Source organism: Lynx rufus, unplaced genomic scaffold, assembly GCF_022079265.1.
Source record: "Lynx rufus isolate CCGP_SWC_20201006 ecotype Redwood Valley unplaced genomic scaffold, mLynRuf1.p SCAF_2, whole genome shotgun sequence".
Lineage (NCBI taxonomy): Eukaryota > Metazoa > Chordata > Mammalia > Carnivora > Felidae > Lynx > Lynx rufus.
Window position 1 is genome coordinate 222516258 of NW_025814834.1, and position 16949 is coordinate 222533206.

At 54.7% G+C, this 16949-nt stretch overlaps 1 protein-coding gene across 1 annotated transcript; it reads right to left on the reverse strand.

Annotated features, from left to right (window-relative positions):
• On the reverse strand, window positions 1-12037 carry TTLL10 (tubulin tyrosine ligase like 10). The gene is given in 12 exon segments (XM_047082413.1): window positions 1-377; window positions 695-788; window positions 1117-1233; window positions 7688-7828; window positions 8439-8610; window positions 9330-9501; window positions 9818-9903; window positions 10360-10431; window positions 11195-11324; window positions 11499-11617; window positions 11747-11877; window positions 11879-12037. Coding segments are annotated over 12 exon segments (1770 nt in total).
• Between the last annotated feature and the right edge of the window lie 4912 nt (window positions 12038-16949).

Consider the following 16949-nt stretch of genomic DNA (forward strand, 5'->3'; position numbering starts at 1 on the left):
CTAGGAGCCGCGATGGCCCGCGCTCTTGCGCTCCTCCTCCGCCAGCCCCGGGGACGGCTCCCGCGCCGGGCCCCCTGCTCCCTCTCGCGGCCGCTCGGCCCCGGGCTCCCGGCTCTGGGCGCCGCCGTCGGGGCCGCGGCCCGGGGGTCGGGGCCGCGCGTGCGCGCCGCCGGGCCCCCGGGGTGGTGCGGGCGTGCGCGCGCCTGGCCGCGGGGCGGCGCGGAGCGGGGGCGGGGGGCGCAGGGCGCCCCGGGAGCCCCCGGGGCGCGGCCAGAGGTCGGCCTCGCCGTCGTGCAGGAGCACGAAGTGGCGCTGGGACAGCAGAGGCAGCATCTTCTGGCCGCGCAGGCTCTTCTGGAAGGTCTCGAGCGCCAGGTCTGGGGGAGACAGGGGAGCGGGGCGCGGGCTCAGGGTCCCCGACCTCGCGGTGGCGGGGCTGAGGTCGTGCCGGCGGGGGGGGGGGGGAGGGGGGTGGGTGGTGAGGGACGGGACCCAGGCAGGGATGAGGCGTGTCGGGAGGCTGGCACGGACGCCTTTTTCCTGTGGGGCGTGAGGTTTCCACGCAGGCCCTCTGGAGGTTCGAGAGCTGGGCGCGGGCTTCTGAATTTGGGGGGCCGGTGGGGTGGCGCATCCCAGGCGGGGCAAGCCGCGAGGAGCCGGTTCGAGGGCTCTGCGGGCTGCACGGGGGCCTCACCCAGAGTTTCCGTGACCACGCCCGGGATCACCTCCTTCAGGACTTCACAGTTGGTGTGCAGGGCGGGGTTGGAGTTCATCTCCAGCAGCCACACCTGCAGGCACCCCTGGTTAGCGTCCCTCCCCACCAACGCTTGGCCCACAGGAGGCTGAAGCCCCGGTCCCCTTTAGTCTTGTGATCCTGGCCCGTCACTTCTTTTCTGTGGCCTCACTCCTCCTGTTTTCCAAGGAGCTAAGACTCTGAGGGTCTGAGGGTCTGGCCTTGAGGGCTGCCCCACTTCAGGATCTTGGCAGCAGGTGGGGGAGTCTGACTGTAGGCTCCACCCCACGGGCTTGCCTGGGTGGTCAGGGTGTACATAGAGGCCCCTGCCTCCTTCCACCTGCCTACCGAGCCCCATTCACCCTGGGAAACCTCGGCAGTACCTTGAAGTTTTCGTCGATCAAGAAGTCACAGCCAATGAGGTCGAAGTAGCCCAGCTTGCATTGCAGCTTGGACTTGACAGCCCGGAAGCAGTGAGCCATGATCTGCTGCATCCGCTTCTGTGGATGGGGGCAGGGAGGCGGTGACCGGATGTCGCCCGTGCTTACATCTCCCAGGCCTGGGACCGCAGACACCCCTCACCTGCATTCCCGTCTGTGCCCTCACCTGTGCTCCCGCCAGGTGTCCTTCCTGCACAGCCACACCGCCCACACTTGCATACGGAGTCACAGACTCACAGCTAGAAACTCATTCACTCTTAGTTTACTCCTTCAGCAAACATGTGGAGCTCCTCCCGCATGGCAGGTATGGGGGTTCAAGACTGAGGACAGCTTTGGGCAGATCACTCACAGTAATGGCGACAGGAGGCAAATGTGGCACCTGAATCACTGTATATTTTGTGCAGCACATCAAGCAATAAGTGCTGATGAAGAAAATGAAACAGTGTTAGGGATCGGGGGTTCTGGGGGGATGGCTGTAAAAAGAGGTATGGTGTGTTGGGCCTCATTGAGGAGATAGTGAGCGGACTGAGCACAGGGTCTGGGGGTACGGCATGGGGAATTTGCGGTAAGAACAGCTGTAAGTGGGAGCCTGAGGTGTTGGGGGGACAGAGTGAGACTGCTGTGGTTGGAGCAAGCTGGGGGGCGGGCAGCAGGAAATGAGTCCCAAGTGGTGCCGGTCACATTGTGGGGGCATGGGAAGACGTTACCTTTCATGCTAGAATCAGAGCTGTTGGAAGGCGGGGCACAGGAGGGGCACAACTGATTCATGACCTAATAGGATCTGCTGGCTGCTATGCTGAGAGAAATGGAGAAGCCATGAGGAAGTCGTTGGAATAATTCGGGTGGCTTGGGCAGGTAGAGGTGGTGGGTTGGATTCTGAACACATTTTGAGGTGGAGCTAACTTGATTGGTTTATGAATGGGTTATGAGCTGTGGAAATAGTTATCCCTAAGGGTTTGGTCTGAGATTCTGGAAGGATGGAGTCCCCATCAGTTGAGAAGAGGAGGACCATGGAGTCCCCATCAGTTGAGAAGAGGAGGACCATGGAGTCTGAGATATTTAGGAGCTTGCTGATGGGTGGGACAGGCCCTGGGATCTATGGCTCAGGAGAAGGACCAGGGCCAGATGTTTAATTGTGGAGCTAGGAGACTTCATCCCAATGGGTGCAGATAAAAAGCAGGGCTCTGGACCTCAAGAGAGCAATAGTTAGGATGGGGGGCAGGGGAGCAGCACAGGGGGCCAAGAGGGAGCAGGCGAAGTCCTGGAAGCCATAGGGGTAGAGCACCAGGGGGTGAGCAGTTGTGTCCAAACTGGCTGACAGATGAGAGAAGAAAAGGACTGGGAATTGACCCCTGGGTTTGGCAACAAGGAGGTCACTGCCGACTTCAATGAGTATTTCAGTGACACACTAGAGAAGCCTCACTGGAGTGGGTTCAAGGGAGGCAAGGAGGATATCAGCAAAAATGGCAGAGGAAGGACATCTGAAAATAAGCCACTCCATAGAAGCCACCAAAAAAAAAAAAAAAAACTGGCAAAGAAAATCATCAGAATCAACTTTTTAAGAGCTCTGGAAATTAACCAAAGGCTTGAAGCAACCTGAGGACTGCACAGGAAAGAAAAATCTTGAATCTTGGTAAGAACAGCAAGCTTTGTAGCATTTTAGCTTGACCTGGCTTTATCCTCCACTTCCCAGCTCAGTGCTAGCCTTGAAAAAAGTCTGCATTCTCAGTACTGGAGGTAGCAGAATGGACCTGACTTGCAAAGAATTGTAGCTGTTTGTTGTGATCTCTCTGCTGCTTCCCCCTCCCCACCAAAAGACCTCACTTGGAAAGAACTAAAGGAAAATATGAGAATGATGTCTTACCAAATAGAGCATATCAGTGAAGAGACAGAAATTATAAAAGGAAACATACAGAGATATGGGAGTTTAAAAGTATAGTAACTGAAAAATGAAATTCACTAGAGGGGCTTAACAGTAGATTTGAGTTGGTTGAAGATAGGTCAGTTGAGATCATTTAGTCCAAGGAACAGAAAAAAGGGAATGAAAAAAAAAAAAAAGCTACAGAGACTTGTGGGACGCCATCAAGCCAACACACATAACGGGAGTCCCAGAAGGAGAAGGGAGTATGAGGCAGGAAAAATAGTTGAAGAAATAATGGTAAAAAAACTTCCCAAATTTGATTTAAAAAAAAGTCTACACACTCAAGCAGGTCAGTGAGCTCCAGTTCGGATAAACTCAGAGATCCTCCCTCCGTACCATAAGCAAACTTTCTAAAGACAAAAAGAGAATATTGAAATCAAGAGAAAAGTGATGAGTCACAAGGGTGCTTAATAGGATTGACAGCCAACTTCTCATCAGAAACCATGGATTCCAGAAGGCAGTGGGATGACACATTCAAATGCTAATGTGTGCCCATCAACACAGATTTAGAATTACTGCTTTATTTAGTTGTTTTTTAAATAAGAGAAAAAAAGTAATTACCAAAAAATACATTAATATGGCCTTTTACATTTAACTATGTAGTTACCTTTATGAGAGTGCTCTTTATTTCTTGTGAAGTCAAGCTACTGTCTAGAGTCCTTTCATTTCAGCCTGAAGGACCATAGGGCAGTTCTACTAGTGATAACTTCTGGTGTTTAAAATCTTGTTTTTTGAAGAATAGTTTTGCTAGATATAGAGCTGTAATTTGTGAGAATAACAGCATCAAGGGATGTAAAGAACTATGTAGGAACAATAGGGTTTTTTTTTTTAATACTATTGAAATTAGCTTGGTATTAATCCAAACGAAATTGTTATAAATTAAGATGTTAATATTAATCTTCAGGGAAACAACAAAGAAGATAATTCAAAAATATATAGTAAAAGAAATGACACTAGAAATTGTACACTAGGAAATATGTATTTAGCACTAAATGAGGCAGTAATGGAGGAATTGAGAAGCAAAAAAGATATGACATATAAAAAATAAATATAAAAATATAAGATGTAAATCCTACCTTATCAGTGATTATATCAAATGTAAATGGATTAAACTTTCCAATTAAACTAGAGAGATTGGCAGAATGCATTAAAAAACCCTTGATATACTGTTTATAAGAGACTCACTTTAGATTCAGAGACACAGGTTGAAAGTGAAAGGATGGAAAGAGATATATCATGCAAACTGTATCAGAGAGCTGACATGGCTATACTGATATCAGAGAAAATAGATTTTAAGACAAAAATTGATACCAGAGAAAGGAAAGGACACTGTATAATGATAGAACAAGATGATGTAATAGTTATAAACATACATACACCTAGCAACAGAGCCTCAACATACATGGAGCAAAAACAGAATTGAAGGGCAAAACAGACGATTCAATAATAATAGTTGGAGACTGGAATACCCCACTTTCAATGATGGATAGAACATTTAGATAGAAGAACAAGTAGATGGAAGACTTGAACAACACTACAAACCAAGTAACCCTGCCGGAGACGTCTATAGAATACTCCATCCACAACAGCAGAATGTACATTCTTCTCAAGTGCACATGGAACACTCTCCAGGGTAGACAGTATGTTAGGACATATAGCAAGTTCCAGGAATTATTAAAGGATTCAAATCATAAAAGTATGTTCTCTGACAACAATGGAATGAAATTAAAAACCAACAAGAGAAAGAAAATTGGAAAATTCACAAATATGTGGAAATTAAACAACACACTCTTTAGTAACAGATGAAATGAAAATAGAACATACAAAATTTTATGAAATTCAGTAAAATCAGTGCTCAGAGGGAAATTTATGGCTGTAAACACCTATATAAAACCAGAAGAAAGATCTCAAGTCAACCTTAAGATTGAGATCTCTTCAACCTTAATAAACGAGAAAAAGAAGATAAAAATCCAAAACAAGCAGAAGGAGGAGCACCTGGGTGGCTCAGTCGGTTAAGTGTCCAACTTCAGCTCAGGTCATGATCTCACAGTTCATGGGTTCGAGCCCTGTGTCAGGCTCTGTATCGACAACCCAGAGCCTGGAGCCTGCTTCAGGTTCTGTGTCTCCCTCTCTTTCTGACCCTCCCCCACTCATGCTGTTTCTCTCTCTCTCTCTCTCTCTCTCTCTCTCTCTCTCTCTCAAAAATAAATAAACATTTAAAAAAACAGAAGGAAGGAAATAAAGATCAGAGTGACTATAAATGGAAGAGAGAATAGAAAACAACAGAAAAAAATAAATGAACCCCAAAGCTGGTTCATTAAAAAGATGGACCAAATTGATAAACTCTTAGACTGGCCAAGAAAATGGAGAGAAGACTCAAATTACTAAAATCAAGAAAGAAAGACCTTACACAGAGATGAACATGATTATAAAAAGGATTATAATTGTTTGTAGAACACTATGAACAGTTGTATTCCAAGCAAATTAGATAACTTGAAAGAAATGGACAAGCTCTTAGAAAGACAAACTAACAAGCTTGATGCAGTAAGAATCAGAAAATATGAATAGCCTATAACAAGTAAAAGTTGAGTTGGTCATAAAAAACCTTTCCACAAAGAAAAGCCCAGGACCAGGTGACTTCACTGGTGAGTTATTCCAGACATTTAAAGAATTTACACTAATCCTTCACAAGCTTTCCAAAAATAGAAGAGAAAGAAATACATCTGAAACCAGACAAACATACAAGAGAGTGCTACAGACCAGTATTGCTTATGTGTGTAGACACAAAGATACTCAATGAAGTACTAGTGAACTAAATCCAGCAGCGTACTTAAAGGATAATATACCATGTCTGGGTGTGATTTATGCCAGGAATGCAGGAGTGTTTCTACAAATGAAAACCAGGTAGTGTATTGCAACACATTCATAGAATGAATGAAGTGGCAGCAATCAAAACAGTGTGGCACCGGCATCAGGACAGACACACCCACCAATGGAATAGAATTGAATAGAAATAAACCCATACATATCTGATCAACTGATTTTCAACAATGTGCCAAGGATGGTCTCTTTGACCAGTGGTGCTGGGAAAGCTGGATATCCACACACGAAAGAATAAAGTTGAACCCCTACCTCACACCATACAAAAGTTAATTCAAAATGGAGCAGTGACCTGAGAGCTAAATGATAAAACTTTTAGAAGAAAACACACAGGTACAAATCTTTGTGACTTTGGATTTGGCAATGAATTCTTATACATGACATCAAAGGCATGAATAACCAAATTAAAAATAACAAATTAGGGGCACCTGGGTGGCTCAGTCTGTTAAGTGTCCGACTTCAGCTGAGGTCATGAGCTCATGGTTTGTGAGTTCGAGCCCCATGTTGGGCTTTGTGCTAACAGCTCAGAGCCTGGAGCCTGCTTCAGATTCTGTGTCTCCCTCTCCCTCTCTCTCAAAAATAAATGAACATTAAAAAAAAAATAGACAAATTGGACTTCATCAAAATCTAACATTTTGTGCAAGAAAAAAGGACATTATCAATAAAGTGAAAAGACAAGAACAGGAGAAATATTTGCAAATCACATATTTGATAAGGGTCTGGTATCCAGAATATATAAAAAGCTCTTACAGCCTAACAAAGAAGAATGGACAAATGATCTGAATACAAATTTTTCTAAAGCAGACCTGCAAATGGCCAATAAGCATACGAAAAGATGCTCAACATCATTCAAAACCACAATGAGACCCCACTTCACACCCACTGGATGACTAAGAAAGAAAAAGAAAAAGAAAAAATAACAGGTGTTGGTAAGGATGTGGAGAAATTGGAACCTTTATGTATTGCTGGTGGGAATGTGAAATATCGCAGCCACTGTGGAAAAGAGTTTGGTAGTTCCTCAGAAAGTTAAACCTAAGTTACCATATGACCTCACGATAACATTTCTAGATATATACCCAAGAGAACTGAAAATATGTTCATGCATAAACTTGCACATGAATATTTACAGCAGCGTTACTCGAAATAGACAGAAAGTGGAAACAGCCCCAATGTCCATCAGGTGACAAATGTTTACCAAAGCAAATTGTATGTCCCTACCATGAAATAACGTTGAGTCACAGAAAGGAATAAAGTACGGGCACATATTGTATGACTCCATTATTATGAAATGCCCAGAACAGGGAAACCCATAGGGACAAAAGTAGATGAGTGGGTACCAGGGACTGGAGGGAGGTGATGAGAGTCTGATGGTGGGTATGGGGTTTCTTTTTGAGGAATTGGGTGGTGATAACTGCACGACTTTGTGAATATGCTAAAAACCACGGAAGTGTACACTTTAAAATGGTGAACTTCATGTCATGTGAATTGTCGACAGTGAGAGAAAGAGACAGAGAGAAGCTGGAGCCCCTCCGAGTGGCCAGCCTCCACACCCACAGCACACACGTAGACACACGTGAGGCACACTTCCATGCAGGTGCATGCCCTCAGGGACTTCCGAGCACCTTGTGCCCTGCACCTACCCCTCATGTACCCTAAGGGGTCTTGACCCTTACCCCCTCCCCACAGTCTGGCACCGGGAAGAAGCACACGGACCGTAAAGGTAGTAAAGACCCAGTCCCTAGGGAGTCCCTTGGTCTTCCGGAATTTGTCGTTGATGTAGCGGTTGAGGTGGTCCATGCTCCATACCGTGTCCTCCTTGAGCAGCATGTACAGGGGGCTCTTCTTCTGCATGAACTGGGGGGCAGTGCAGCATCTGGAGCCCACCACTCCAGAACACCCAGAGGCCCTGCCCCTGCTGAAGGCCCCTAAAGAGAGCCTCACGCTAACCCAGCTACCCAGTGAGTCCACAGAGGTCCTGACCACCCCAGGACACCCCGCGGTGACACTGCCTGCTGAGACCCTCCCCAGCACTTTCTTCCATGAGACCCTCTCAACCGTCAAGTCTCCCACAGATCCTCATGGAAGGCCCCCACCTAGATCCTCATGAAGATCCTTCTGTAGAGACCTCTGCCTACAGGATCTCTCCACGGAGGTCCTCAGAGACCTCATTTCCTACCCCTACCCACACCCCATCCGCACCTAGAGGGAACCAAGCTGGGGGTCAGGGACGCAGGGCTCTCAGTCATCAGTCATTTCACCAGGATGCCCTTCCCTGGCTGAAGGTGAGAGGTGGTGCCGACTGCGAGCAGGGCAGCCCGGGATCACCACCAGGCCTGGGCCACCTCCGGGCCCCTGCCACCTCTGGGTCTGAGCTTCCGCCTATAGCTGAACTCTCCTCTGCGTCCCAAGCAATGATCTTGTCCCAAAGCTTCAGAGAGGGCCCTCATCTGTGGGGTGCCCTTACCTGGTTGGTCAAGTGGCCACTGAGGTCGCTGGAATGGGGGTCATAAAGGCTGAGAGTGAGGCGGGCATAGCCGTGACCAAAGAAGACCATGTACGGCGTGGCACAGGCGATGAGCAGGTAGGAACGCACGTCAAACTTCTTCCCATCCAGTAGCAGTGGGTTCTGGATGTACCTGGGGGACACATGGGGGCTGAGCACATGGCTGGCCTATCCTGTGTCCCCTTGGCCCCCCAGACCAGTTCCTCAGCACCGCTTGTCCCAGGTGTGATCTGTGGGCCCTCTCTTCTGGCTGAGTGAGTGTCCATCGTTAAGGGGACATTTCTGAGCCTGAACAAGTCAGGGAATTGGGAGGGAGGGTCTGGCCCCTAAATCTCAGCCCACTGCATGATCCGGGGTGCCCAAGGGGCAGGAGAACGTAGTTGTGGCAGCAGCCACCCTGGTGGATGTGGAGGTCCAGAGGGACCTTTGTGAGGCCACATTGCCACCCATCCACCTCCCCATGTGAGGCTGTGAGTCAAGACCCTGCCCAGGGGCCCAGGGAGCAGGGGAGGGGTGTTCCCTCTGGCTGCAGCCTGCAGGCCGCGGCTGGCTGGGCTGGGGACAGAACAGAGGCTGGCCTTCCTGCAGGAGCAAACTGCCCGAGCCCTCTCTGCCCTGCCCCGTGTCCAGGAGCCTGTGTGTGTGTGTGTGTGTGTGTGTGTGTGTGTGTGTGTGAGGGGGCATCTCTATCAACCCGGACGAGATGTGACACCCCCACTTCTGCTGACCACACAGAGGCCCAGCTGGGGGCACCGCAGCTTTCCATTTCCAAGCCCGCGCTCCCAGGCACCAGCGGGGCCCAGGGTCAGCGCCACCCTGACCGACGCCCTTTATGGTGCCCTTGCCCAACACCTCTGCACGACCCGCGCCTGAGGCGCCCGGAACGGCATCTTGCGGTAGATGGGGTCGTCCTCGATGCTCTGGGTCTTGACTTGCAGGGCGGCGACTTCCTCCTGGTTCCTGAGCAGGAAGATGCCTTTGCCCTGGTTGGAGGCCGTGGGCTTGCAGATCCACGTCTGATTTTCTGTGGGAAGAGCCACCTGAGCTCCTGGCTGGCCCCGCCCCGTTCTGACCACGCCCAGCCACGCCCCCAACCGCCCTCCCGGCCATGGTCCCGCCCCCTACCGGGCTCCGCCTCCACAAGGTCCGGCCTTGACCCTTCACCTTGACCCGTCGCGGCAGCCTTAGCCCAGACCACGCCTACCTGGCTCCACCCTTCCCCATGACCACGCCCCCGCCACGACTCCGCCAGGCCTGACCCTGCCCTAATGGAGCCAGGTCCTTGGTCCGTTCCTGAACCTCTCTGCCCAGAGCGGGCCTGGCGTCCAGTGACCTCTCACCATCAAAGAGAGTGAAGAAAACCTCTCTCTCGTCCCTGATGTCCAGACGGTAGGTCTCTGGGAAAAATTCTTCCATTTTCAGGGCTCTGGCGGAGCAGGGGGGGTGGGGAAGACACAGGGAAGGCTGTCCCCTCGCCCTAGACTGGGCAGCCTAGAAAAGCCAGCCTTCCTAGGGGTCTGACCTGGGGGCAGCTGGAGGGACAGGTCCACTGGAAGGCTGGTTGCCTCTGCCAGGAGCACTCTTTTCGGGGTCCTTGCACACCTGGCTTCTCTACGGGCTGCAGGCTGCCTCACTCACATCCTGGCCCCTCTCCCACCTCCTTGCTGTTCCCCGCGCCCCCTCAGGCATTGTGAGTGGACAGTTCAGAGCTGTGTCCCCAGGCTAGGACAGTGCCCAGCACGCAGTGAATGGTCTGCATGGGTCCCTGAGCACCCCGGCCCAGTCCAGACCTCTTCCCCTGGCTTGGGGTGCCCTGTAACCGCCAGGCCGTCCTTCAATTTAGGGCAGAATGGCTCCTCCCAGCTGGGCTGAATGCTGCTACCTCTGTGGCCCAAAGCATCCTGGGCTGGTCCACGCGAGCTCCTCAAGGGCGGAGGTTGTGTCCTTTCTGGATCTGTACTCCAGGGGGACACAGGGCCTGGGCTGAGCGGCCACTCGGTAGTGTGTGGAGAATGGATGGATGGGTGTCTGGAGAGGTGAGGAGGCGTGGGTGTGGATAGGTGGATGGTTGGGTAAATGGGTTTTGGATGGAAGTAGGTGGGTGGATGGGCAGGTGGTCCGGTGGGTAGACAGATGCTTGGAGGCGATCGATTAGATTTGTTGGCAGAACTGGGTAGGATGGAGGTGGACGGCTGGACACGTAGATGTAAGGTGAGGTCACGGATGGCCAGGTAAGTGGGGGGGCTGCCTGCCTGGTGGAGGGCGGACGGGGGAGGCGGGTGGTGCACGGCTGGTTGGATGGGCAGGCAGATGAGCGGACGGTAGTCGGATGAAGACCCACAGCGGCTCAGGCAGGGCTGTGTGGTGGGTGGGGGGAGGGGAGCAGGTGGCAGTGGTGTGGGAGGTTCTGGGGGACGCATTAGGGTGGGTGGACCGCGGTGGGTGTGTGCACAGATCGCTGCCTGGTCCGGGGGGTGGGCAGATGGAGTGGGCGGCAGGTATTTGGGGGTGCTTGGATGTAGGTGAACAGACAGAACGGGGAGCGGGCTGGTCCCACGGAGGGTGTTCAGGACCAGCGGCTGGCACGTCCGTCCGATGGATGGTGGTGCCGCTGAGCAGAGGGCGACGGTGGGTTCGCGGGACGGGGTGTGGCGGGGGAGGACACGTGGGTGTGCGGTGAGTTGGTGGTGGGTCCCAGAGGGCCGGGGCAGGCTTACTTGGCCTGGGCGCACGGTGATGTCTTGTGGGTCCTGCTCACGACCCTCGAGTACTCCCTCAGGGCACTGAGCAGCCCGATTTTGGTGGTGAGGAGCTTGTTGTTGGGGAGCTGGTAGAGCAGCTGTTCGCCTGGCGGGTGGAGGCCCGGCTGGCATGCGGGGCTGCGGGGCCACCACAGCCTCCCCCCGCCCCTGTGGCCACCACCTCCCCGGGTGGAGGGCAATGGCACCACCCGGCCCCCGGCTCTGGCCCCGGGGGGGCTCTTGCAGGCTGTGCCAGATCCCGCGGCCCCTCCCCTGCTACCTTCCCGGAAGCTGTAGTAGCTGTCTCTGCACTTGACCTCGCACCACTTCAGCTTGTAGTCCTCCCGCCGGCTGTCCTCAATGCGCTGCCAGCCCTTGCCCTTGCAGTAGGAGCTGATTCTGCGGAGGCACAGGGGCAGCGGTGGCCGCGGGGGCCTTGGGAGCCTGGGGGTGGGCAGGTGTGCCAGCGGAGGGGACGTGGGGCCCTGAGGGCAGTGGAGCAGGGCCCGGCCTGAGGCCCACACTCACATGGAGGCCCCGTTGGTGCCTCCGATGTAGAAGTAGGGCCCTTGCCCACTGCCGCGCAGCTGCCTCTCCCCCTCTGGCAGCTGCCTCTCCAGGAGAGAGGCCTGAGGCCTGGCGGTGTCAGCAGCGTCCAGGAGGTCTATGGGCAGGTGATGGGGGGGGGCGGGGTGTCAGAGGCTCTGGCCTGGCTGGAGGGCTCCCGTCCCCTGGCCCTGCCCCTGCCCCAAGCCCACCTGCGTCTTGGCCCGACTGGCTTGGCAGGTGCAGGGGCTGCTCCTCTTGGCTGCTCCCCATCGGTCTTTTGAGGGCCCAGCCTATGAACGGGGCGGGGTCCGAGGGGGTGGCTGGGGGAGGTGCCCACGGTGAATCTGGCCATCCTGCCCATTTCTAGTAGCCCCTGGGCAGTACCCCCGGCCGCCTGGGCCCATCTCAGTCCTGACCAGTGGGCCTGAGCCTATCTTGGGCAAGAGGGGAGAGTCATCACCAGCCAGGGCCGGCCTTGGAGAGGGCAGGGTCCCTGCTTACCAACAGGCTGGGGGCTCCGTGCAGGGGAGAGCTAGGCTGTGAGGCTGCGGCTGGGGGGAGACGTGGTGCAGGCACATGCCCAGGAGAGTGGGGGTCACAATGTGTATCAATGATGTCATGGGTGACCCATGTCAGGCAGGGGAGATGGGCCCAGGCATGTCCTGGACAGTGGCTGGGTTCTGGGCCAGGCAGGGGCAGTGCCTGCTACGGCTGCCCCTCGTGGTGGTGCCGCCAGACTGTGGAGCGCTGCTGTGTCCCCTCTCTGTGCCTGTTCCGACCCCGGCTCTGCTGTCCTCTCTCCTGCTCAGCTGGCGCAGACCCCACACCCAGTGCCTGGCCTTCTCCTGGCCCCCCTCCCAGTGAATGGCTATATGTGGTCCCCTGATGGGAATGCCTTCCCTGGGGATGGGGTGCCTGTCCCCAGGGAGGCACTGGACAGGCCCAGGGCTGCATTCACCTGGCACCCGAGTGTGGCTCCGCCGGACCCCTGCAATCCTGGACCACTTGCCCCTCTTCCTGCTGACGTGGGTCCTAGTGGGTGGTCCCCGATGATAGATGAAGCGGGTGCGGCTGCGGGCTGCAGGTGTGGGAGCACAAGGGCGGGGGCAGCTCTGGGAAGACACCACCCCCACCCCTCTGTGGGCCCTTTGGGCAGTCCTCGGTCCTAGCCTCAGGGAGCGATGCCTCCCGGGGTCCTGGACTTGGGCCTCTGCTTGCGGCTGGCTCCTGTCTCTGCGGTGACCGCGGGGCCTGGTGCCCTGTGGAGGCAGGGTCATCTCGGCATCCTGTTTATTCCAGGCGAGGCTTTCCCTGCAGGGACCATGTGTCTGGCATTGCCGTGCTTGGCCTCGGTGGTGCCGGCTGTCAGGTCTCGGGGGGTCTGGAGGGGCACCCTGGCCCCAAGCGGGTGCCCCCTCGGAGCTGAGGGTGGCACGTGTGTCTGAAGTGGGACTGGGCAGTGAGGTGCCTGGCAGCATCTTCACGGCTGCTCTGGGCCCTGTCCCGAGACAACGCCCCCTTTTGAGTGCCCTTTCCCTTGTGGCCAACTTGGGGCCATTTCAGGGAATTTTAGCTATTCTTTGATGGGTCCGTCCCGGTTTGGGGGCTGCTTGGGGGGGTGAAGACTTTGGAAAGGATTGAAAAAGACAAGCAGTGGGGAGGCAAGCACACTGTGGAGTTGGCAGGACAGAGAAGGACAAGTCAGGTGTCGGCAGGTCACTATCCAGAGAGGACAGTCACTCTGCAAACACACCAGCTGGTCACCCAAGAAATACTTTAGTCCCCCCTTCGGAGAGGAGAGGAACAAACTGAATAGCTGTCAACACGATTATGGGAGGTGGGCTGGGGTTGGGGGGAGCCTCACACCTCTGCTGAGGGGTGGGCTGAGCACGTGCGGATGGCCCAGAGCCCCTTGCCCCAGCCGTGGCCCACCCAGAATGGGAGGGTTCCTTGGAGGGTGCTGAGTGTGGGGGCTGGACCTGGTCCGGCATGGCTGGGGCGATACAAGCCTGCCGAAAACAGGGAGAACGCGAGCATGTGGGTGCGTGCACCCCAGCCCCCTCCCATGTGTTCCGGGAACCCAGCAGCAAGTCCCAGGAGTCCTGCTGGGATGACCTCCTCCAAAGGTACTCATGTCCAATACCGTCCCTCAGCAGCTTGAGTGAGTGGCCACGGGGTCAACAGGCATCTGAGGGAGGCCCCCCAGGTGTGAGTGGGAGCGCCACGCGCACAGTCACGCACGTGCGCACAGGAAGTGGAAGAGGTGGGGAGAAACAGATGACCGGGAGTTGAAGGAAGGCAACCCCTGGAATGTGCTGGGTTGTGAACGGGAGAGTCGTCGCCCCTGAAAGAGGGCTGGATGCCACCAGAACAAGGGGTCCAGACTACGAAAGAGCTCGTGGAAATAAAAATGCAACAGAAGGGTTGGAAATTCAGGGCAAGGAAACTGTCCAGGAAGACACAAACATGAGAGTGGGAGGAAAATGGAGTTAAGCTGGCATCTGTGGGGCACCCGGCACCGGACTGCCAGGAGCCCTGAGAGGCAGAAGGGTCAGAGGGGGTACATCCAGGGCCCCTGGAGGAGCATGGTCAGAGAAGTTCCGGACATTTCCCCACAGGGAAGTTCCTCAGCAGTTCGCCTAATCTCTCTGTGCCTCTCTTTCTTCGCCCGTAAAGTGGGCTGGCAGGGACAGCAGCCTGATGGGGCTGCTGCGAAGACAGAGGGCTTATTATACACGTGACACGTGTCAGCGTGGGCTAGCGGTGGTAATGGCGAGGAGGACGTGGCGACATTCGGGCACGACTGGAGAACGGCCGGAAGAGAAGCAAGTGCACCACGGGGCGGTGGTCGGCTCCGGAGGGAGCAGAGCGTGTGCAAGCCGCGCCTTCCACCGCCCAGAGTGGACGGGGAACTTCCGCAGCGGATCCGGAGGCTTGGCAGCGTGGGCGCGCTCTGCAGAAGTAACCTCCACCTGGCTTTCCTAACTCTGTGCGGGATCCCCCTCCGCCCTGGCTTTCTGCAAGTTCGAGTTATACCGCTTCACTTTTAACTTAGCGGGACCCACATCGGTACCTGCTTTTGCTAACTGAAAGAAGTCCGAAGAGGCTCTTTGCCTTTACGGACAAAGGCGAAAAGAGAAAATAGCGTTCGGCGGTTTGTTTTGCAGTGTGCCCTTACAGAGGCAGCGGACAGCTGGCCGGCCCGCCCAGCTCCTTCCTGGGAACCGCCCTCAGCACCCCATGTACAGACCCAGAGCTCTGAGCTGTGTCTGTGAGGATCTGGGCTTTATCTCAACTTACGTTGTGCGTCCATTAGCAAGATGTACCCCAAGGTATCAGAAAAGCCTAAGAAAGGTTATTTTTTGGGTCTGGACGCGCTAACATTTTTTCCCATACGCCTCTTTGCTTTACAGCATCTTGGCTTATGAAAGTGTTCATAGGGTTGCTCTACTGATGGTGGGAAAACCTGTGTTTATTACATTCACAAAGAAATAAGCCGTGAATCTTCATTTCTTGTCATTCAAATTAACAAAGGTTAAGAGAGAAAAAAGAAAAAAAGGCCCACCGGTGTGCACACAGGTGGGGACGTGTGACGTCTGTGGCTGGCAGGGGCGTAACGGGTGGGGGTGGGAGGTGTGCATGTCAGACCTCCTGGCCCCGCGAGCCTTCCCTCTAGTGCCTGCACTTGTCAGAGTGTCATTCTAAATACAGATGCAAAGCTTTATGCTCAAAGATGTTCACGGAACGCATTTATCACAAGACTCGCAGGATGGGAGCCCCCCACAGCAGAGGATGGCCCCCACATCACGTGCGGCCTGCAGAAGCCCGGGGCAGGTGAAAGCTCGACTTTAGAGTAAATTTTGAAATAAACTTTTTACCTGGTCAGGTAAAAAGACTGGCAGGAAGCGGCACCCCGGTAGAGGATGGAAGGCAGGCCCTGGCGAACCTGGAGGAAATGTTCAAGGAAACGAGAAGACGTCAGTGTCCTGCCGCGCGTCTTCTCCCCAGACACACGTGTCATCGTGGGTTGCTCGGGAGGTGCTGACATTGTTTGATGGGCTGGTGCCTCCCGGCTGGGGGCGGGCTGTCTGGGAGGACGCCCTGTGGGGAATTGGCCCAAGGAAGCAAACAGCCCCTGGGCAAAGGGGCTTGTCCTGAGGAGCCACCCCTTCCCCCCCAGGAGACAGGCTCCTCTTGGCCCGGCCTGGGGGTTTGTGACCCTCACGCTGTGGTGCTGGGGGGGTGGGCCCTCTGCAGAGGGGGCTCATCTCAGCCAGGACGCCCCTCTCCCCCACCCTCCTTCATGTCCCTTCTGCTCTTGACAGAGAGAACTGAGAGAACCCACAGGGTCCTTGGCAGCCAGGTGGGTAGGGGACATGGGATGGTGGCCCCAGCCCTCACACTCAGCGAGGACCTGTGCCGGTGGCCCGCCTGTCCCTCTTACCTGCCCAACAAGGTGGTGTAAGCCCTCTGCCGGGGAAACAACAGTGGTGGCCTGGCAACCGTCTCTGGGCAACAGCCACCCAGTGGCCCAGAGGCAAGCAGGTGGGAGGGGCAGGAGGCCAGGCTCCACGGGGAGCTAGTGGGGGGGGGGGGCTTTGGTGGGAGGTGGGGTGGGGCTGTGGCTGGAGCAGGGGCCTTATGTGCACAGTCCCCACACGGGCCTTGCATCCTTCACGCGATCGTCCCTGAGCCTTCTGAAGACCCCAAAACCCACGCCTGGAACCCCAGACCCGACCCCGTAAAGGTTTTCGCGTTCCCTGTTTTACGTGCTCTGTTTCATCTCCGCTTACCACAGCCTCTCATGTGGTGTCCACCGTCCAGCCACGTGGCCTCGCCACCCTCCAGGGTCTTGTGTGGGTCAAGGGCGTCTCTGCTTAGGGTGCCTTCACTTGCTTCTTGCAGGGCTGGATGGTGTCCCCCCAAATGTGTCCACGTCCGAAGCCCCAGAACCTGCAGATGTGACCTTACTTGGGAAAAGGGTATTTGCAGATGTGATTGAGGGTCTTGAGATGAGATCCTCCTGGATTATCTGGTGGGCCCTAAATCCGATGGCCAGCGTCCTCACAAGAGGGAGGCAGAGAGAGGAGACCCAGGAGAAGTCACGTGAAGATGGGGGACAGAGGCTGGAGTGGTGTGGCCACCAGCCCAGGGACGCCTGGAGCCACCAGAGGCCGGAGGA